General features: G+C 43.9%; 1 protein-coding gene across 1 annotated transcript in view; it reads left to right on the top strand.

Annotated features, from left to right (window-relative positions):
• Nucleotides 1-21,986, top strand: part of NECTIN1 (nectin cell adhesion molecule 1) — a 179,098-nt gene that overhangs the window by 147,384 nt on the left and 9,728 nt on the right. Inside the window, exons 6-9 of the mRNA XM_087970162.1 lie at nucleotides 10,763-10,910; nucleotides 12,951-13,041; nucleotides 14,295-14,408; nucleotides 18,752-18,943. Coding sequence (XP_087826288.1) covers nucleotides 10,763-10,910; nucleotides 12,951-13,041; nucleotides 14,295-14,408; nucleotides 18,752-18,898 — 500 coding nt within the window. The 3' untranslated portion in view covers nucleotides 18,899-18,943. The remainder of the gene's footprint in view (nucleotides 1-10,762; nucleotides 10,911-12,950; nucleotides 13,042-14,294; nucleotides 14,409-18,751; nucleotides 18,944-21,986) is intronic.

Here is a 21,986-nt window from a genome sequence, read left to right on the forward strand (position 1 = left end):
GAAAGAGAGAGAGAGAGAGAGAGAGAGAGAGAGAGAGAGAGAGAGAGAGAGAGAGAGAGAAGAAAGAAAGAAAGAAAGAAAGAAAGAAAGAAAGAAAGAAAGAAAGAAAGAAAGAAAGAAAGAAAGAAAAGAAAAGAAAAGAAAAGAAAAGGAAAGAAAAGAAAAGAAAAGAAAAGAAAAGATGTGCAGAAAAAAAGAATAAAAGAAATAAAAACGTTGCCAATTTCCTTTGCAGCGTTTTCTCTTACTCAATGATTACAGCAGAAAGCACATTATTTTCTATTATCCATTTTTTTTCTAATCAAACCCACAAGTGATAAGTGCATTTTGCCCATTTTCTGCTAAAAGTCTATACGGTAAGAGGCTTTCAATCAGCGATAAATGTGGCTGTTGTTTTTTTCCCTCTAATCAAAGAACTTAATTTATCCATCATGTTGAAGTTCCATCATTTTCACTGGCATTGTTCCTTTGTGGATATTGTCAAAACTTTCCACTTTTGAACATATAATAACAGTTGCCATATCTAAAAACAATTTCCCATGATGGTTTTCTACTTGCTTGTTCATTAATCCCAAAAGAAAAATTTCTCTTTTCAATTGTATTTTAACCTTCCAAATCTTCTGAATTAATGTACGTTTTTGTATTCAAATTTTTTATTTTATTTTACGTGTCCACCAGGCATGATAAAAATGACTCTTTGTATTGTTGGCATTTCCAGCAAAGATTCAAAAAGCTTTGATACATTCTAGACAATTTCTCTGATGATAATTACTAATGATACAACATTTTATAAAAATTCCCTTTAAGGCTGGAAAATAAGTTGAATTTCAATCCTTCCAATCAGCATATTTTCCCCTCAGTCCATCCGTATATTATAGCCGATTTTTTTTAGCCCATTTGATTGTACATTTTTCATTTGTCCTTCTGTTCATATCTCAGCAAATGTTTTTACTGTTTTTCAATAACACATTTATTGTTAGTGCATCATTCTTTTCAAACTCACTTAACTTTGCTCAAAATCGTATTTTTTATCCAGTTTAAACTTTTCGATACATTTTGCATAAGAAAACCATTGCCAAGTGTATCCTTGTGTTATCAACTCTTCCCTTGACTTCATTTTACAATCTCCTTGAGAGGATTTGAATACATCACAATAAGTTAACCATTAATGTCGACGTAACATTTCTCATCTATAAAAGGCTTATTGGGCTGAAAGTCTCAAAGGTGTTTGCAAGCAGAATCTCAATTTATATTTATTCCATATTCTAAGAATAGCCCAATTGACATAATGATTTTTAAAATCTACACTTAGCTAAGGTTTATCGTACCATAAATCCATGCTTTTTAAATCTTAAATGGTGACCTTCCAGATCTAATAACCTTCTATTTCTTAACAACACCCAAATCAAACAGCTGGCAGCAAAATACTGTTTAAAATCTGATCAGCTCAATCCTTCTCTTACTTTGGCTTATTGTAATATTTATATTTAACACATGATTTTTTTTCTCTCTCTCTTGCTATAAAAATGTAGCTATATCCTTCTCCCATTGTTTAAGTCAGTTGTCAAAACAGGTATTGTCTGAAAGAACCAAAACAAACATTCTGGGTAAACCATTCAACCTAATTATAGAAGTTCTACCAAAGAATGACAACTGTAATTATCCCATTTTGACATGTCTTTTAAAACTTCATTCCACATCTTAACACAGTTACTATTTTGAAATAACCTACAATTCTTAATTGTCGTAGTTTATGCCCAAATATTTTACCTTCTTCTCAATCTTAAAACCTGCTTGATTCCTCCGTTCTATTTGATCTTGTATTTTCTTATTTTATTTTTGTTAACGTGTCTTTCCTCTGTTTTATTAATCTTGAAACTGGCTAAGATTAAGAATTAAAATTCTTTTAATTTGCTCATCAAAAATCCAATCCCTTTTAAAAGGTCTGCCAAAATCAAGTCATGTGTAAATGCTCTCGGTTTGCATGACTCATTTTTTTTAATCCTTCTTTCCATGATCCTCTTATTGTGTTGAATATTTGGCATTTGATATGGCTCCTTCCAGCAAAGTTCTGGGGTGGTCAAAAAATCACATAGAAACTAGGCAAAGTTTCAATCAATCCATCATGGCCATTACCTTGATTTTTTGACCACACCCTCCAGACACCCTGGGGTCATGTATGATTCCTTTCCATTGTGTTTCAGTGATTTAACCATCATTTAGCCAACCATAGATGCAGAGACTCCAAAAGGCCTTGGAGTCTCCTGTAAATCTAACATAGACTAGGCACTGGTCCCAGGTGTGTTTCTTTGGGCATTGAGAAGGAATTGTGAGAGAACACAATCCCAAACATCTGTAAGGCACCCACTTGCCTTGAACCAGATCACATCCAGCATTTGTGGCAATGGTGGGATTCAAATTTTTTTTACTACCGGTTTTGTGGGTGTGGCTTGGTGGGCTGGCTTTGTGGGCATGGCAGGAGAAGGATACTGCAAACTCCCCATTCCCTCCCCACCCCACTAACCTGCTTTCCAGCTCCGTTCTCCTGTGCAGGGCAACTAAAGAAGACCCAGCCGATCAGCTGGGACTCGGGAGGCAGAGAAGAGATGGGATTGGCGGGGCCAGTCAGAGGTGGGATTGGCCGGTTGTCTGAACTACTCAAAATTTCCGCTAACGGTTTTCCAGAACTGGTCAGAACCTGCTGAATACCACCTCTGATTTGTGGACCTCAAGGTTCATCAGCAGGTGACCTTATGCTAGTTTTCCATCCTCCCTCTGAAAAAAAAGAAAAGAAAAGCATTCATTCCACTGAAGGAATGTGCGTGAAATTTCAGGTAATTTCAAACCCACTGCCATTCTCCATAGAGGGGAACCATCCAACAGCATCTGCTACGCTTGTTGAAGCCATTACAACTTTGGGGAAAAAAGAACAACACACACACACAGGTTCAATAGGGCACCTTCTTTCTTTGTGGGCCATCTTCAAATCTTGTCATCAGCTTTCGTTTTAGACCTGAAGAGCTCTTCTAGTTCCCCATGGATTTTCCTGACTTGAATGGCTCGGTGGGTTTCCTGACAATTTCCCACAATGGGACTTCCACTGTGCTTGATTGGACAGGATGGTAAATCTGATCCAGATTTGTGTCTCTGGAAATGAGAACGTCAACCCTGCAGCTGTTTTCCTGCAGAAAGAATATCAGCGTTGGCAGGCTGCAGTGTCAGAAGGAAACGTTCCATCCAGCTGGGACAATCTACCCATTCGGATGCTTTCCGTGAAATGGCTGCAGGATGGGTCAAAGATCCAGCAAACAGTTGGGTTGCAGAAAGGATGTGCAACTCAGGAACTGCCAAAATGAGAGCCATAAGGCTTGGACATCGTGGCTGCGCAGGAACTTGTAAAAGGACCAATTCAAGGTGGTGTTGTGGTGATGTTTTCTCATTGGAGCAAATGGCTGGCAACCAACGGACAAGCTGAACTTTGCCTGGCGCATAGAACCCTCCTTTCTAACACCAATGGTTAGACTTGTAGGAGATTCAGAACAGAGCAAAGAAAATACCCTTTTCACACAATTTGTTAGACTAGAGCTCCCAAACAATTCACTGAAGATTAAATGTTTGCAGTAACCACAAAATGCTATGTAAGCAGAAGATCATGAGGGGTGTGTGGAGGATTGACCCAGAAGTTGGAACAGAAGTGGCAGTAAAGCATATTATGCTATAGATCCAATGTCACTTTATCCCCTAAATAGCTACTATTGGAAGAGTAACAGGTATAAGTAACACCTCTTGCATCACACTAGCTAGCCAACATTCTGTTGTAGTTGTGTTGCAGAAGAGCAATCTTCCAATTTTAGTGATTAAGACACATGGACTTGATCCCTGGGCTCCTATTGGAGAAGGAAGAGATGTCCACAGACCAAGGAGGGCTGAAAGGAGTAAATACACATCTAAGTTTACGTGTTAAAAATTTGGCAGAGAGAAGCAGGCTTCTGGGGGAGGAAAAGACACCTGAGTCCATCTCAGCCGATAGGGCTCCAGGGAAGCATCCTTCCTGCTCAAATTAATTGGAACAATTAGAATTATGGAAGAGAAAATGGAATTGTCTCTCTGGTGGTTTTCACGCAGTCCCAATAGTTTGTTCCTTTCCTGAAACTGCAGCCTGGTTTTGCAGCTGCTGTTGGTCCCAAGCAAAGGTGCTGCTGTTCAGCAGGTTCTGACCAGTTCTGGAGAACCGGTAGCGGAAATTGCGAGTAGTTTGGAGAACCGGCAAATCCTACCTCTGACTGGCACCTCCCCCATCTATTCTCTGCCTCCCATAGAGTCCCAGCTGATCGGCTGGGTCTTCTTTGGTTGTCCTGCACAGGAGAACGGAGCTGGAAAGCAGATTAATGGGGGTGGGGAGGGAAGAGAATTTTGCAGTAACCTTCCCCTGCCACGCCCACCAAGCCACGCCTACCAAGCCACACCCACAGAACCAGTAGTTAAAAAATTTGAATCCCACCCCTGGTCCCAAGCCTTGACAAGTCTTTCAAGAACAGTAGCTAAGATCAGAAAGACTTGTTTGGCAGGGTTTGCAGGTGTGCCTTCTAAGGTGCTCTGAATTATAAGGACAAGGGATGGACCCTCATTCTCACTCATCTCTCCACTAAGAAACTGACTGGAGATATCTGTCAGCCCTTCTGTGTAGGCCAGATCAGGAAACAGTTTCTGCAAAAAAAAAAAAAAAAAAAAAACACTGATGAACTCAAAATAACAGTGTTGGAAGGGACCTTGGAGGTCTTCTAGTCCAGCCCCTGCTCAAGCAGGAGACCCCATACCATTTCAAACGAATGGCTGTCCAGCCTCTTCTTAAAAGCCTCCAGTGATGGAGCAACCATACAACTTCTGGCTAGCCTTTTGCTTTGGCACCTTCACCCCCAATTTACAGCAGATGTTCAGCTTGATTTCTGCTTGGAGCTACTCTGCTTTCCTTGACTTCTTAGATTTATGAACTTTCCTGCAAAGGGGAGGGGGATGCCATCCTGCCCCTCCTTTGCTCCCAAGATGCCCAGTAAAGGCCAATCCATCCTGGAGAAGACCTCTGCTTCACAGCCAGAGTAATCTCCTACCACAATTTTTAATGCAGTCAAAAAAGATCTTATCAAATCACCCCAGCTATTCGCTTAGGCCTGACTGTTAAGCGAGCTGTCGCAGAACAGAAATATTATTTGCAGGATAATATCACTTAGGGAGAGAAAGAGTGGGCCCAGACCGGGAGGGGGGAGCAGGAAAGAAAGAGCTGAAGATCAGTCTAGCGTGCTGATATCCGTGGGCTTCTTCCATTCATCTTGATGACACTCTGCTCCTGCAGGGTTAAGGGAGGGCTTGCAATGCTGGGTGCAGGACACAGGCTTGAGGGGGGGAGTGGGGGAGGGTAGTTCAGAATGACTTTGTGAGAAAGGAGCAAAAGATGGAACAGACCCTTGAGGGTGGGAGCCCAAAAATGTCTGATCATGGAAAAACGTCTTATGTCCTGCATTTTGTGGTAGAACGTAGTCTGGATTCCCAGAAGGGATGGTCTGCATTCTGGAGGGTCAAGAGACAGTGAAGTTTAGTTTGGTTGGTTGGTTGGAGGGAGAGAGTGAAGACAGCCCTTCCCTAACAATCCCCAGAGTGTATTCTTAATGATAGCAGTACCACTAGGTCTTAGGCTTATATACGACTTTACAGCCCTCTCTAAGCAGTTTACAGAGTCAACCTATTGCCCCCCAACAATTTGGGTCCTTATTTTACCGACCTCGGAAGGATGGAAGGCTGAGCTAACCTTAAGCTGGTCAGGATCGAACTCCGGGTTGTGGGAAGAGTTTGCCTGCAGTAACTGCCTTCTAACCACGGCGCCATCAGGGCTCCTAATCATGCAAGGTGTTTGCTTTAGTTCGGCAAGATTCTGTCTGTAGGCAAGAAACAAAAAAGGAAACTGCTTAGATGAAACTCAATGGGTCTCTCTTGGGTTTTGGAGCCTGGCATACATTAAGTGTTCGAAGAAGGGAAGGTAGGCTATCTTGCATCTATTAGCCATGCTAACTGGAAGGAGCCTTCACGCAGAGAGGCACTGCATCTTGAACCCCAGGCAAAGCTGCCAGGGAAGGCCATTTTGGTCCCTCCTCACAGCCACAGTACAGACGGATCAGACAGGGTGGTGTTTCTGGTCCTAAGCATCCATCAAACCAAGCTGCTAAATCAGATTATTGGGAAAGCTGGACAAATCCCAGTGTTGTGGGCTAATTATAAATAGAGTGGTATTTACAGTCCAGGAAAAAACTGACAGGGTTGCCAAAATTGCCTCCTTCAGTTCAAGGCATCAGACCTTGAATGCTGATTAGCATGACCAGCTACAGAGGACTAGGGGAGCTATCGCCCCAAACATCTGGAAGGCATTAGCTCTCCCTAATCTGGGGCCAGAACCATCAGGTGCCGTATATCTTCAAACATGAACATCTGAAGGTTGCGCAAAACTTGTTCTTTCAACCCTGCAGGAAATGTCACCCTGGCTCTCATTGAAAGGCAGCGTAAAATGTCGGGATTGGAACCAGAATCCAGCAGATTACAGATAACAGATAATCAGAGTTGGAAGGGAGCTTGTAGGTCATCTAATCCAACCCCCCACCACCACCCAAGCGGGAGACCCTACGCCATTTCTGACATATGGGAGTCCAATCTCTTCTTGAAAGTCTCAAGTGATGACGCACCCATAACTTCTGAGGACAAGCTGTTCCATTGGTTGATTGTTCTCCCTGTCAGAAAGTTTCTCCTTATTTCCAGGTTAAATCTCTCCTTGTTCAGTTTCCATCCATTATTCCTTGTCTGGCCTACAGGCACTTTAGAAAATAGCTTGACCCCTTTCCTCCTCTCTGTGGCAGCCCCTCAAATATTGGAAGACTGCTATCATGTCTTCCCTGGTCCGTCTCTTTACTAGACTAGCCAGGCCCAGTTCTTGCAACCATTCCTCATATGTTTTAGCCTCCAGTCCCCTCATCATCCTGGTTGCTCTTCTCTGCACTCTTTCCAGAGTCTCAACATCATTTTTAGAGTGTGTTGACCAAAACTGGATGCAGTACTCTAGGTGTTGTCTTACTAAGCCTTTATAGAGTGGTATTAGTACCTCATTTGATCTTGATTGTATCCCTCTGTTAATACAACTTAGGATTGCATTAGCTTTTTTGGCAGCTGCTGCACACTACTGGCTCATATTTAGCTGGTTGTCCACTAAGACTCCCAAATCCTTCTCACAGTTACTGCTATTGAGCCCGGTTTCACCCAGTCTATATGTGTAGCTTTGGTTTTTCTTGCCTAAATGCGAGACTTTACTTTTTCCTCTGCATTGAATTTCATTTTGTTAGACAGGGCCCAGTGTTCTAGTCTGCCAAGATCCATCTGGATCTTGAGCCTATCTTCTTGGGTGTCAGCTATTCCTGCCAGCTTAGTATCATCTCCTTGCCACATTTGTTAAGCACATTGCTGAAGTTGTTAAACGAGTCACACAGTCGTTAAGCAAATCTGGCTTCCCCATTGACTTTGATCCCCAGGACACTGCGACCATCATAAATAGGAACCAGTTGCCGAGTGTCCGAATTTTGATCACAAGACCATGGCGACGCGGCAAAGGTCATAACTGCGAAAAGCAGCCATAAGTCCCTTTTTTCAGTGCCATTGTATCTTTGAACAGTCACTAACCAACTATTGTAAGTCGAGAACTGCCTGTGCTTGATTAAGATTGTTCTTCCGTGTCAGCAAGCTGCGAGAATTTGGGTTTCACTCAAGGAAGCCGTTTTCTGCCTTTTTGCTTTTCTTTTAACGTTATCCAACGTTTATCTTATCGAAAGACCAACGTCTTTCTTCTTCATCCTTCCTTCACCCTCCTCTTCAGACCTTCCTGCATATCCGTTGGGTCGCTTCACTCCTTCCTCTTCTCCTCTTCTCCTCTTCTCCTTCCCACCGAGCCCATTCCGCTCCATTTGCAGGTGATCCGATCGTTTCCCCTTCTTTCTTTCTCCCACTCCTGTCTTCTGCCTTTCCACTGGCCCCTCCCCTCCCCCTCCCCCTCCCCTCCTAATTATCTTTCTCTTTCATCACCACTGGAGCTAGAAGTACAAAGTACCAATTAGCTGGTTTTCAACTTTAATTAGCTTGGAAGGTAGCGCAAATTAAATCCTTTTATCATGTGTTTCAAATCCTTTTCCAGCAAACTCCCGTCTTGGCCCCCAGCATCATCTGACTTTCCAGGGGAGGGTGGCAATGTGGGGGGGGGGGAGCAGTTTGGCAACCTTGGGCCAATGGTACCCTCTTTCCATAACCAAGCTGGGAAGCTGCCCGTAATCAGCCCCACAGATAGCAGAGAGCAAAGAGTCCTGAGATTCCACACACCCCTCCTTCCTTTTAGATATTTGCGCTGCTTCTATTACCGAGAATGAACCGATTAGCTTTTCCGAGTGCTAATACTATATAAAACCTTAAGGTCTGAGAAGGTTAAGAGAGAGGCAGAAAGCTACTCTCTGCAAAGCTTTCTGGCTGCATTCCCCTTTACTTATTTAAATCTCAACAGCAGCCGAAAGCAGAATAAGGTTTCTTCCCCCTAAAGAAAGAGGTTCCCAGAATAAAGCGAGGGCTAAATTTCGACTCCAAAGCTTAAGGTTTTGATTCTGGAGCTATATTTATTGATCAGCTCCACTTAGGAAGAAATATAATAGCCTGTCTTTCTGTCCCGGCCTCTCAAGGGGGCTCCCTGGAATATGAAATGATTAAAACAATTGCATGCAATAAAAAAAAAAAAGATACAATAACACAGCCGCCAAATATAAGGAAAGCAGAGGCAGCAGAAAACAAATCATCATCTCTGCAAAATGAAACTCTGGTTTGATGATGATGATGATGATGATGATGCCATGATTACGGCGTCAAATTATTTGCTTTGGAACTTGGGTTTAAAATTTGATTTGAGCCATCAGACTTCTTGGGTGATTGAGATTTTTCCCAAGCTTGCCTTCCTCAGGGAGTTTTTGGGGAAAATTACACATGAAATGGGAGAAGCGTGTGTTCCAATGTTTGAGGGGCTGCCCCAAAGAAGAGGGAGTCAAGCTATTCTCCAAAGCACCTGAAGACAGAACAAGAAGCAACGGATGGAAACTAATCAAGGAGAGAAGCAATTTAGAACTAAGGAGGAATTTCCTGACATTGAGAACAACTAATGAGTGGAACAAGTTGCCTCCAGAAGTTGTGGATGCTCCATCACTGGAGGTTTTTAAAAAAGAGATTGGACACCATTTGTCTGAAATGGTCTAGGATATCCTCCTTGAGCAGGGGAGTTGGACTATAAGACCTCTTAAGTTCCCTTCCAACTCTGTTATTCTTTTATGTGTGCCTTTCTCGGTATCTTGAAAGGAAGGGAGGTTCCATGTTTATTTTGGTAGCAAAATGGTGACATAATCTAAGGAGGACATTGTGAGCCAATTCTACCCAGTAAAAGCGAAATGGGTTGCCTATCACTCCAACAGCTGATCAATCAGGTCCCTAGAATCTTGCAGGATCCCACTAAACTTTGAATATTACAAGTCTTCCCCGAACCTGGTTTTTGTGGTCCACCAGCACCACACCAGACCTCCTTCTGGCTGGTAGGAGAACGATTGATGCAACTCTCAGCCCCTTTTCTCCTCCAACCTCACCCCCCCCTCCCATCTACTGCAGCCAAGAAAGCTGTGTCATTCCATGATGGAGACCTGGATGGCCCCATCCATCACTGGGCAGGCAGCTCTATATTGTTGGAAAGACAAAAGAGTCTTGCAGGGCCAGAAATATAAAACAAGTCTGCAAATACAGCAAGGATGACAGTCTGGTGAGATGAAGATGTACAGGTGGCAGGATTAGAGAGGAAAGGATTGAGTAGAAGTGTGTGACTGGTGTGCAAAAATCTTGAGATCCCGGAGGGAAATGTCAACAGCTTGAACAGCCACACAAACAACCGAAGAAGGATTATCTAGGGAGATTCTCAGTTGTCCAAGTCATGGTTGTCCCAAAGGTGCTTTTTCAAAAGCATCTGGACTTCCTTCTTCTTCTTTTTGCATGAAGATGTTTTACTTCTCATCCAAGAAGCTTCTTCTGTTCCTCAGAACTAAAGAAGCTTCTTGGATGAGAAGTGAAACGTCTTCAAGGGAAAACAACAACAAGCTTTTTGAAAAAGGGACAATCAAAGAAGGAGATTTTCTGACCCAACTGATGGTCCTTGGACAATCCTTGGACATCACCAGGCAAGAAAAATAAGAAGAGCCTCTTCCTTCCACCCTTCCTTCCTTCCTTCCTTCCTTCCTTCCTTCCTTCCTTCCTTCCTTCCTTCCTTCCTTCCTTCCTTCCTTCCTTCCTTCCTTCCTTCCTTCCTTCCCTTAGTAGATTGCAACACTTACATAAGTGAAAATTAAAGCTAGATTGTTCTACTCCTCTTATCATGTGTGGAATATTTAAAAGGAGAAGATAAGCAATGAAATTACAAATGTGTGATTAAAAGAAGCATAATTACTGACCGTAATAATTCATTTCTTCTTCTTCTTCTTCTTCTTCTTCTTCTTCTTCTTCTTCTTCTTCTTCTTCTTCTTCTTCTTCTTCTTCTTCTTCTTCTTCTTCTTCTTCTTCTTCTTCTTCTTCTTCTTCTTCTTCTTCTTCTTCTTCTTCTTCTTCCTCCTCCTCCTCCTCCTCCTCCTCCTCCTCATCTTCCTCTTCCTCATTGTTGTTATAGATAAGCCATTGCCCCAGGGGGGTTTCGGGGGCATTTTGGGACTCCTGGGTGTGGTGATTGCTGCTGTTTTCATTATTGGTGGGGCTGTTACCGTCTTCGTCATCTGCAAAAGACAGAAGAAGAATCGGTCAGACACTGAAAATGACCTGTGAGTACCACCATCTCCATGTGATATCTATTTCGGTGACCATTCTTTAAGATTATATGATAAGTAACAGTAATTCTGCATACTTTTGTATGGGAATTGATGGGATTGAGGACTTAGTTTGGCATTCAAGATGTACTGAACAGAAACAATTCAGGAACTGCAGCAATTCAGGAATGATTTGAATGAGATACCCCGGAACATAAAGGAGTGCCAGCATCACCTCTGAGTACTCTTTAAAGCAGCTGCTTCGAGGTTTTATTTTCCAGATTGCATGCAGCTGTCCTCTGAAATGTCAATGTGTTCCTGGGGAAAAGATGCGGCTATTTTAAAAAGTTGCATACAGGGACTATATTCAAAATCCTGTAGGCCAGGGGTCCCCAACCACCGGTCCATGGACCGTACCAGTCCGTGGAACAAGTCCTCCCTACGCTGGCTTGCTGGGCATCGCCATCTTGTTTTGATGAAAAAGTGCTTCCGGTGAGCTTTTCCGGTAGAAAGCTCACCGAAGCACTTTTTCATCAAAACAAGATGGCGGCGCCCAGCTGATGTCGGTACCGGGCGCGCCATAAAAAGGTTGGGGATACCGGGCCGCGGCATAAAAAGGTTGGGGATCACTGCTGTAGGCTCTGAAACACTTTGGAGGGAATGAATCCAGAACGTTGCAGTTATGCTGAATGGGAGGGAGTTGTCCAAGGTGCTGAAGATCCAACTTGCTACACAAGGTCCACAGTGCTTCTTCATACAGGAGGATGGAAACTGATAATATTATGTCTTGCTAGGGAGATGCATTTGAGCTTACATGTCTACTTGTCTTGGCTCTTCAGAGACTTGTTAGCAAACTGAAGAGCTGAACATCCTTGTTCCTGAAATGTATTTCTGTCTGTGTGTGTGTGTGTGTGTGTGTCTCTCTCTCTCTCTCTGTCTCTTGTTTTGTACATTACTCTGCCAGTTTATGTCCATTTCTACCACAATTGCATAGCTCCTTCTGAGCCATTTTCACTATAATGTCTTCAGAAATAACCATTCATAAAAAGAAAAAAAATGGGAGATTTTTTTTCCCCCATTTTGAAAAAAAAAATTACTAGGTTAGGAATGAAAAGTCAAGCAATCAAACTGAAATTCCATTTCCTGGCAGTGGTTCATTTCCTGTTGGCCATACGTAATGGTTCAAACAGTGATTTGTGCGCTGGGTAAGTATGCTTTTGTTCAAAATTAACTTGGGCAAAAGATATTTTGGCTTGAAGCCAGAATTCCACCCGCTGTCGCAGTTCAGGGAATGGAGGGGGTGAGGTGGGACCTCAACCTTCTTATGCAAGAACCTGTGAAATTTTGGCAATATATGGACAACTTGAAGTAATTTCAAATTTAAATTTCACCAGATTTTATACTCTTGTAAGATAAGATTGAAACTGTATTGAATGTGGAGTTGGCCAGAGCCTCTCTTGGACATCAAAGTTAGCTGATTGGAATGGTTCGAGTCCTATCAACCAGCAAAGTCAAGATGTTGATTATGACTTCTAAAGCCTTTTGTGGCATGGGTCCAGGCTATCTGAGGAACCCCAATGGGACTGGTCTGCCCCACTTGCTCCAGCAGAAAGGGTATGCTGAGAACCCTATTGGCCAAAGGACTTCAGAACTTCTCCTGCAGTCCAGGGGAAGAGCCTCTTCTGCTGTGGCCCCCGCAAAGTGAGATCTTCCCCTCACCCTCTTGGCCTTCTGGGAGGCCCTCAAAATCTGGCTATGCCAAATGGCCTAGGATTCCTATGGGGGCATCCCATTTTGGAAGTAGGAAGTAGATTAGGAGAAGATCTCACCCGTGCACTGTATGCATTGATCCCTTATCTAGTTTTTGCGTAATATTGTTATAATTCTTAAAATTGAATGTTTTGACGTTCTTATCATTTTTACAATGTTTTTATGTTGTTATAAGTCACTCAGGGTCTCTTCACAGTGAGAGGAGCTGCATGTAAATTTAATAAATAAGAGAATAAATAAAAATAAAGTACTGTCTCCTCCAACTGGCCATTTTCCTTCCTACAGAATAGACCTCCCCTCTTCCCAGAAACCTGCTTCTCTGGCCCTCAACCAGAATCAAGACGTGAAAAGCCAACTGACTGCAGAGAATATCCAGGTATATCTTCAGCCATTCGTAGGACTTCCCACCAATTTATTGGTTCTATCCCACCCACGGTATATAAGGAATATTTGGATTGGGTATCCCAACATTTATTTCCCAGCATTGCCTCTTGAACTCAGTACCGTAGCCATTTCTAGCAATGAGTCTCCACATCTGGATATCAACCATGTGGTTGATCACATGGTTAAGACGCTGGTTTGGAGGTTAGCAAGCCTGCGTTCGAAACCCAAGTGTTGGCCTGGGGATGGGTTGAGCTCCTGTCCCCGACTCAACTCCTGCTGGGGACGTGAAAGTAGCCCCCAACTGGGCATCCCTAGGGCAACAGCAATGTCACCAGCTAATCCTTTCAACCCAGAAGCACTTCGGTGCTTCGGTGCTTCTGACACAAATGCAAAAATGTGGATATCAATCTAGTTTCAGAGGCCACTCCAAATAAAGGAATTACAAGAGTGAAATGCTTTTCTCATTATGAACAGTCTCCATTTTCCCCATTATATACTCCTCAGCCTCACTATTATTTCTGTGACTTAATAGATTTATGGGAAGGTTTCCTGATACCAAGTTGGGCTATTTGTCTCTTTAAATCAATAATAACTTCCCTGGTTAGCCACAGTTCTCCTCTTTTTAATTGTGAAGAACTGAATTGGGGACTCCTGCATGCAAAGGCATGGGTTCAAGCATGGAAATTTATCTGATCCTAATACCTGGAACAATTTTCTCATCTTCCATAAAGATGAGTTCAGACTTAGCTTTCTTATCTCACACTGTTCATCTAGGGTCCCTAAAGTCCTTAGACTTTCCTATTAAGGATAGGTGGTCGCTAAGGTGGTAGCAAAATGTCTATTGAGATTCCTAAAGGGAATGACTGATGACGTTACCTAGTTTGGTAATTAAATGTCTTTAAGAAAACAACAAAGCTCAGAAAGCACCAGGACCCCATAGTCATTGCCCTCCCCCTCCATCCTCATCCTCCTCTCTGCAAACCCTACTCCCTTCTAGCATCGATGATGTTACCTAGTTTGGGAATGAAACATCTGCAAGAAAACATCCAGGCTCAGACAGCACCAAGGACAGCACCAAGTTCAATCCTACGCTCTAAATAGTCTCATCGACCAGTTAATGCAATAACTTAATTCCCTTTGAGAAATATAGTGTGATGGTCTCTCCATCAAATCCATCTTGGAGAATAGTTTTTCACTTGGGCTAGGACTGATCTTCTTGAACCTTCCCTACTGCCTCAACTGCAGGTTTTGCACCTGGATAACATGAAGGAACAAGAGGAAGAGGTCCAGAAGACATCATCCCAGCCACCCTATTATGACATGGCAGCTACTGAGTCTACTCCCAACACTGACAAGTTGGTAAGGACAAGTTTAGTCTTGATGTCCATCCATGTCAGTCTTCCTTCTAGGCCATTTCGCTTGAAACTAGGCAGGAATCCAGATCCAGGTAAGCAACCACCACAAGGCAAGGTGAATAAAACGTTGGTAACTTCAAGTAAGAACAAATCAGAACAGGGATGGGTGTAGTTTGGTTCTGAGCCTCTAAAATGAGATGGGTCTGTTCCTCTAAAAGACTTTATATTCCATCCAGAATCCCTCAGTGCATCTGAATGTCTTATCAACCCTTTGTGGATTTGAGGGAAAATGCCACATGCATAAGGGCTTTGCAGATAATCAAAGAACTTTAGAAACTTCAGCTGCGCTCTTTTGATGATCTTCCAAAGTGATCCTGGGCTCTCAGTTGGGTTGAGACCGAAGGTTTTGATTGGCATGCATCTGTGCCCCAGGCAAGATGGTGACATTGAGGCAGGAAAAGCAGGAGGAGCCTCAGTATGTAAGTCAGCAGAAGCTGTGTTGAGTCTAGGGGCCGAGATGGGAGATCTTTCCTGAAGATAAGGATGAATGTAGAAGAGGCAGGTGTTGTGGTTCACCGGCAGCCTGTGCAGACGGCAGAGGAATCGGACAGTGGGAAAGAAAGGGGACAAGTCTGGGAGTCTGGAGAGGACTTGGACGAAGGTCCTGTGTCCGATGCAGAGATGGGGCCACAACCGTCTGGGAGTGGGGTGCTGCCTTCGGAGCCTTTGGAGTCTGGCATCAGCGAGGCAGAGGACTCAGGGGAGCCTGTTCCCATTGCACATATGCGCAGAGCTGCTAGAAGGTGAGAGCAACTGAGACAAAAGAGGCGACTCGGGAGTAAGGCTGGGAGGTGATTGCCCCTCACATAAGGTATAAAAGTCAGTCCAAGATGATGAAACCTTTGCAGGAAGCAAAGTCGTTTGCTCTGTTCGGATTAATCCTTGAAGCTCTGTGTAGATTTTGTACTTCAGTTGGGTTTTTTTTATAGTTCATTTGGCACTTTAGTTGTTGGCAGTAATTCAAAAGAGAGAAAGGTGGGTGCTTATCTTGAGGGACTGTTTGGGTCTCATTACAGGCTGGGAATGAACATAATTCCCAACATTGAAATAAAACAAGAGTTGTTTTAACTAAACATGTGCTTAATTACGGTCTCAGGAAGCCTTGGTCAGAACAGCAGGTGGAGAAAAGAGGGATTCTTACCTCAAGACTAGCGTGGTGGGGTACACTACAACATCAACTTTGTCCATTCCAAACCAGAGATTGCCTTGGTCATATTTCCTAGGTCATTCTGGAAAAGAAGAGGTAGCCACAATTCTTAATTAGTCTTTCCCCAACAACAAGGTGTCTTCTAGACACCATTTTTGCCCTCCCTGAGCCTCCATGCACACCCTGCACATACCTGGGATCCAAAACGGGCCACATGGGGACTCAGGGGAGGGGAGGGGTGGGCCAGGATTTGGGGGTACTCAGAACTGCATAGAATCTTAGCTAGGGGCTCTCCCGAACCCTGTGAACCCACAGCAGCACATCCCCTGCCTGTGACCCTTTCCTTTCCCACACCCCTCCCCTCTCTTCCAGTGTAATTCAAACACCCACCCGCCCACCAACTCAGTCCTCATTCCCCCAGTGGGGACATTTTCATTTATCTGCCAGCATTTTCAGTCTTGAAAGTGTAATGCAGATAACTCGGGAGGTAATGATTTAAATCAACTGCACTGCAAGATAGGATAGCAATGTAGGGTTTTAAAAAAAGAATTAAAAAAAGAATTGCAGACAAGCTCCAGAAAGATGCACATTCTTGCAATAAAAGAGAAAGGGGGAAGAAAATGTTCTAAATGCTTTTCTTGGCAAAATCATGATTCATTTTCCTCCCTTGGATGAAAAAAAAATAGAGGGAATTCAGGGTGGACATTCAGCGTGGACTTTTCTATGTTTTTTGTCTCTTTCTTCATGCATTTATTCTTCCCCTCCTCAACTGAGTATGGGTTGTGATGTCCAATAGTTGGATGGCTTAAAGGTTTCTTTGGAGACAAATGAGTTTATTAATAACCATTAGCCATGATATTGAAGCAAAGTCTGTATATTCAGAGATAATAAATCACTAATGGGAAATATGAAGGGTATTTATTTATTATGGCATTTAGCCTTACAAAGGGTGACCTGATAGTATCTTCCAATACTTGAAGGGCCATCACAAGGAAGAGGGGGTTGATTTAAAACGTAGAATACTAGAGTTGGAAGGGATCTTCAAGGTCTTCTAGTCTAACCCCATGCTCAAGAAGGAGGCCCTATATCATTTCAAACGAATAGTTCTCCAGTCTCTCTTTGAAGGTCTTCAGTGATGGAGCACCCACAACTTCTGAAGGCAAGTTATTCCATTGCTTAATTAGTTTAATTTATTCTACCAGAGTTGTAGAGATGCTCCATCACTGGTGGCTTTCAATAAAAGATTGGCCAACCAATTGTCCAAGATGGAATAAGGACTCATGCGTTGGGCAGGGGGTTGGACTAGAAGACCTCCAAGGTCCCTTCCAGCTCTATGATTCTATGATTCTGTGGCTTCAGCCTCTGTTTCATTTACTTGTTGCTCCAAACAGCTTGACTTCTCTGCTCTTCTCAGTTACCGAGACCTTGACCTGATGAATTTCTACCTTGCCTTTGATCTAGCAAAGCATATGGTCAAACTGGGCCCACCTGTATCGTTTGGAAGCAGTGCTGGAACTCTAGGTGGGAGCGGGAAAAGAAATCCTCATTACTTTTCTGCCAGTCAGGCATTAGGACAAAATTTTTTATATATGGTGACACCGTTCAGCTGAATCTCACACCATTCCTTTGCTCATCAAGCCATGGAGGAAAAGCACTCAGCCTTGGCATGTAACAGGGAATCAGGGCTCGGATAGGGGACTTGGAGGCAGGCAATTACTGGCCAAATCAGTCCACCTCACAACAGGCTTCAAAGTGAAGCCACAAGATCTCTTTGAATGGCTTCCCCACAGCTGGGCAGTTGCTGCAAATCATTGGAAAGGGAGGGAGGCTTCTGTGCCGAAGTGCCTTCAAAATAATCTCTGCCAGCCGAAAGATTCGGAAGGACCCAGGGGTTAAAAGGGATGCAGGCAGAAGGTTTAATCAAAATAAGAAGGTAGGTTTTTTTAGAGCGTGCAGCTACGCTGACATCACCCAGACCTGTTTTTTCATGGGAAAGTTGGAGAAAAATGAAGGTTTTTTTGGAGGGTGGTGGTGGTGCATGCAGACTAAAGTTCCTTTTCCTGGTCCATATGAAATATCTGGTTTGGTGAAAGACAGCCATGAAAAGTTTCTTATTTTCTTCATAGTGATCTCAGACAATGCTGTATTTTCAGCCTTATACTCTTCCCTAATTTGGGGGCCATGATGGCTCAGCAGTTAAAGACACTGAGCTTGTCAAATGTTAAGCTGGCAGCCCAGGTTTGAGACTGAGCACCACGTGATGGGATAAGCTCCCGTTCCTAGCTCCAGCTAGCAGTTCGAAAGCATGCAGATGCGAGTAGTTAAATAGGTACCACGTCGGTATCAGTTTCTGTGCCTTTGGCATATAGCCATGCTGGCCACATGACCACGGAAGTGTCCTCAGACAACGCTGACTCCCTTCGATCTAGAAACGGAGATGAGCCCCATGCCCTAAAGTCAGACATGACTGGACAGGGAAACCTTTACCTTTCTCTTTCCTAAATGGGTGCTTTCTGGATAGCCTGGGTTTGAAATCTCCCGAGTTCTTTCTTTCATGCTCTCTTGCTACGGTTTCCTCCTTGATTTTGTCACAGGTATGGATCAATCAAGCTTTAGTGTTTCCCTCTTGGATGACTTGGGAATAAGCAAGCCATCTGAGAAAAGATTTGACTGCTGATCATCCATGTGAATGTTTCCAGATAGTCAGAAAAGCAGACAAAAACAACTTCCAAAAGATTGCAAAGCCATTTGTACATGAGAAAGATTCTGACTCATTAATCGTGCTTCTCGGAGGTTCAAATCTTCGGAGCAATGTTTCTTTTGAGCTTGTTTTGATCTTTTTCTCACTGTCGTTCTTCACTTCCCTTTCTGTCTTAATTCTCCCATTTGACTGTCTTCTTCTCCTGTCTTCCTTTCCTCCTTCTCTTGGCATGATCCCCTGGTGTCTTGTGTGGCTACGTCTTTCCACCTCCACATCTCTTCACACCACACTTCTCTCCACTTTCTTTCCTTCTTCCTTCCTTCCTTCCTTCCTTCCTTCCTTCCTTCCTTCCTTCCTTCCTTCCTTCCTTCCTTCCTGCCTTCCTTCCTTCCTTCCTTCCTTCCTTCCTTCCTTCCTGTCCATCCATCATGTTCTTCAGACCACGGGCAACAACAAGGATTCCAACATCCAATATGCAGAGCTGGACACTTCCGTTCTGACAACATCATCAGCGAGTCACACAACCTCCGTTCCTGCTGGTGGAGATCTGGTTGAATACGCAACCATCCAGGCTAATGTATGCTAGCACATCACACTGTCAGCCTTTCTCCCTTTGGATGCGGTCCTCAAGGTATGTACAACAACTCCTCCCTTCCCTACAGCACAATGTCGGGTGATGTTCTTCTTGTCTCTTGAGATGTCCCCTCCCTCCATCCCTTCTTTTTCCTGCCAGGGATGTGGATGATCTTAGTAATTTGATAGTTCCAAATTACCTTTGAATTGTTAGCACAAAGCAAGCAAGAGCAGACCATAGATTTATTTTCTGCTTTATGCAGGTAGTAACTTGCTTTCATTTGTACAATGGAGAAGAAGAGGACAGCAAGTGGCTCAGTGGCTAAGACACTAAGCTTGTCGATCAGAAAGGTCAGCAGTTCGGCGGTTCGAATCCCTAGCGCCATGACACGGAGTGAGCTCCTGTTACTTGTCCCAGCTTCTGCCAACCTAGCAGTTCAAAAGCATGTAAAAAATGCAAGTAGAAAAATAGGGACCACTTTGGTGGGAAGGTAACAGCATTCCGTGCGCCTGAAGAGACAGAAACGACTAGCAAGTGTGTGTGAGGGGAACCTTTACCTTTACCTAACTTGCCTTCATTTGTACAATGGAGAAGAGGAAAACAAGGAGAACAGCAAGTGGCTCAGTGGCTAAGATGTTGAACTTGTCGATCTGAAAGGTTGGCAGTTCGGTGGTTCGAATCCCTAGCACCACGTAATGGAGTGAGCTCCCGTGACTTGTCCCAGCTTCTGCCAACCTAGCAGTTCGAAAGCATGTAAAAAATGCAAGTAGTAAAACAGGGACCACTTTGGTGGGAAGGGAACAGTGGCTCCGTTGGCTGTAGAGGAAACTGGGGAAGGGCAAAGTCAGGCTGGCCAGAGCAGGGAAGAGGTAGAACAAGGGAGAAGGGATTCAGAGGAATGTATTACCTTATCTTGCTTTGTTGGATTTATAGTTTAAGGTTTTTGTTTACACCATTTTGGATTGGGATATCTGCAGACAAAGGCTGTTGCAGGTTACTGGGAAAGTTTTTCTCCAGACCGGAAGGTAACCGGATCATTGAGGGCAAAGTTGGAGCTAATAAAGGGGCCCATACTTATTATCTGGCTGGGTTGTCTTTGTGCCAGGTCATCACAAATTCTGCTTCGACATGACTTGGAGACCTAGATATTTGGTTTTTCTTGCAATTAGCAGGACATCAAGCTCTGAATGAGGATATCTCAGGAACTTATAGGGGCTTTGATGTTCTCCTGAGCAGTGAGGTTGCATAGCTCACTTTAAACCTGGGGTACTTGGCCAGATCTTGAATTTATGTCCTTTCACTCAGATGAGGTAAGGTGATAGAGCAAGATGGATGGCACTCCGTCAGTCCACAGCAGGGAAATGGGAGAATGTCTGAAGGAGGACAGAGGAATGTATTGTGTTTTTTGCAAATCGAGCTGGAGAATTTGGTTGATTTTCTTGGGTAATCATAAAAGACCTTTTGAGTGATTGAAAAGGTGCTCGTGATTAATCAAGCAGATTAATCAGGCACACGTACACACATTTTCACACACAGAGAAGAATGTGTGGTGGTTAATAGGGCACTATTTTCAAAGAAATGTTCTGGTTTGGAAGAGAAATGGGGGCACAATTCCCAGAGGTAGCAGCAAATAAATGTGCTGTCCCAACTTTTTAAAGATGTATTATTAAATTTATTGACCTCCCATCTTATTGCAAGATCACCCTGAATGATTTACAATATTAAAAAGACATGTTTTTAACAGAATCTACCCACAATGCAAACTAAGTAAGACAAAGAGATAAATACTCAACCCTAACTAATGAATACGTAAATTAAAACATCTGGAAGGTGCCAAGCCAAGCTGGTTGGTGGATCTTAGGTGAACCCCAAATTCTCTTGGGCTTCCCACAAAGGGCTTTGGCTAACCCAGCATTGGCCGCTTTCAGACAGGTGGACTCCAACTCCCAGAAATCCCCAGCCAGCAAATGGCCCTGGGGACTTTGGGAAGGCCAACATTGGAGGTGAGCTCACCCATCAGAAGAAACCCTTTTGGGATTCTCCATGCCCCAATGCAGCCTTTCTTTCTTCTGTCAACTAGCATTGTCCCCACCTCCCTAAGTGAAGTGAACACCCTCTACAAATGGGGAGGGGAGCCTTCCTTTCCTGGTACCCCTCCAATCCAGTGGTGGGATTCAAAAATTTTTACTACCAGTTCTATGAGCGTGGCTTGGTGGGCGTGGCAGGGGAAGGATACTCCAAAATCCCCATTCCCTCCCCACCCCACTAACCTGCTTTCCAGCTCCGTTCCCCTGTGCAGGACAACCAAAGGAGACCCAGCCGATCAGCTAGGACTCAATGGGAGGCAGGGAATAGATGGGATTGGTGGGGCCAGTCAGAGGTGGTATTGGCGGTTCTCTAAACCAGTGATCCCCAACCTTTTGGACGCCGCTGCCCGGTACCGGCATCAGCTGGCGCCGCGGCCCGGTACGGCATCAGCTGGCGCCGCCATCTTTTTTGATGAAAAGTGCTTCCCGTGACCTCACGAAGCATGTTTTCATAAAAAGATGGCGGCGCTAGCGCTGGTGAGCTTTTCCGGCAGAAATGGCTTTCTACCCGGAAAAGCTCACCGAGCGCTAGCGCCGCCTATCTTTTTGATGAAAACGTGCTTCCGTGAGCTTTCTACCGAAAAGCTCACCGGAAGCACTTTTTCATGAAAAAAGATGGTGGCGCCAGCAAGCCGCGGGACCGGTAGGAGTTGTTCCGCGGACCGGTACACGTCCGCGGACCGTGGTTGGGGACCCCTGCTCTAAACTACTCAAAATTTCTGCTACTGGTTCTCCAAAACCAGTCAGAACCTGCTGAATACCGCCTCTGCCCCAATCCCTTCTCCATCCTTGCTGCATTTCTTTTCCTTCCGTTGGGAATTTGTCCTTCATGAAGTTGATAAGATCTTCTTAATCTATCTTGGGAGGTCTTATTTTATTTTTTAAATGATTGCGGTTGTTTATCATCTTCTTCATCGTCAGAGAGGGATGATTTATTATTATGATTATCCATGAAAGGATGCTAATCCTGCCAAATCCTCATTCCAGAAAATCTCCCAGCTTCTCTGAAAATA

The sequence above is a fragment of the Notechis scutatus genome, chromosome 7 (assembly GCF_049901735.1).
Source record: "Notechis scutatus isolate UNSWTSFEM ecotype Mainland chromosome 7, rNotScu1.2, whole genome shotgun sequence".
Classification (NCBI taxonomy): domain Eukaryota; kingdom Metazoa; phylum Chordata; class Lepidosauria; order Squamata; family Elapidae; genus Notechis; species Notechis scutatus.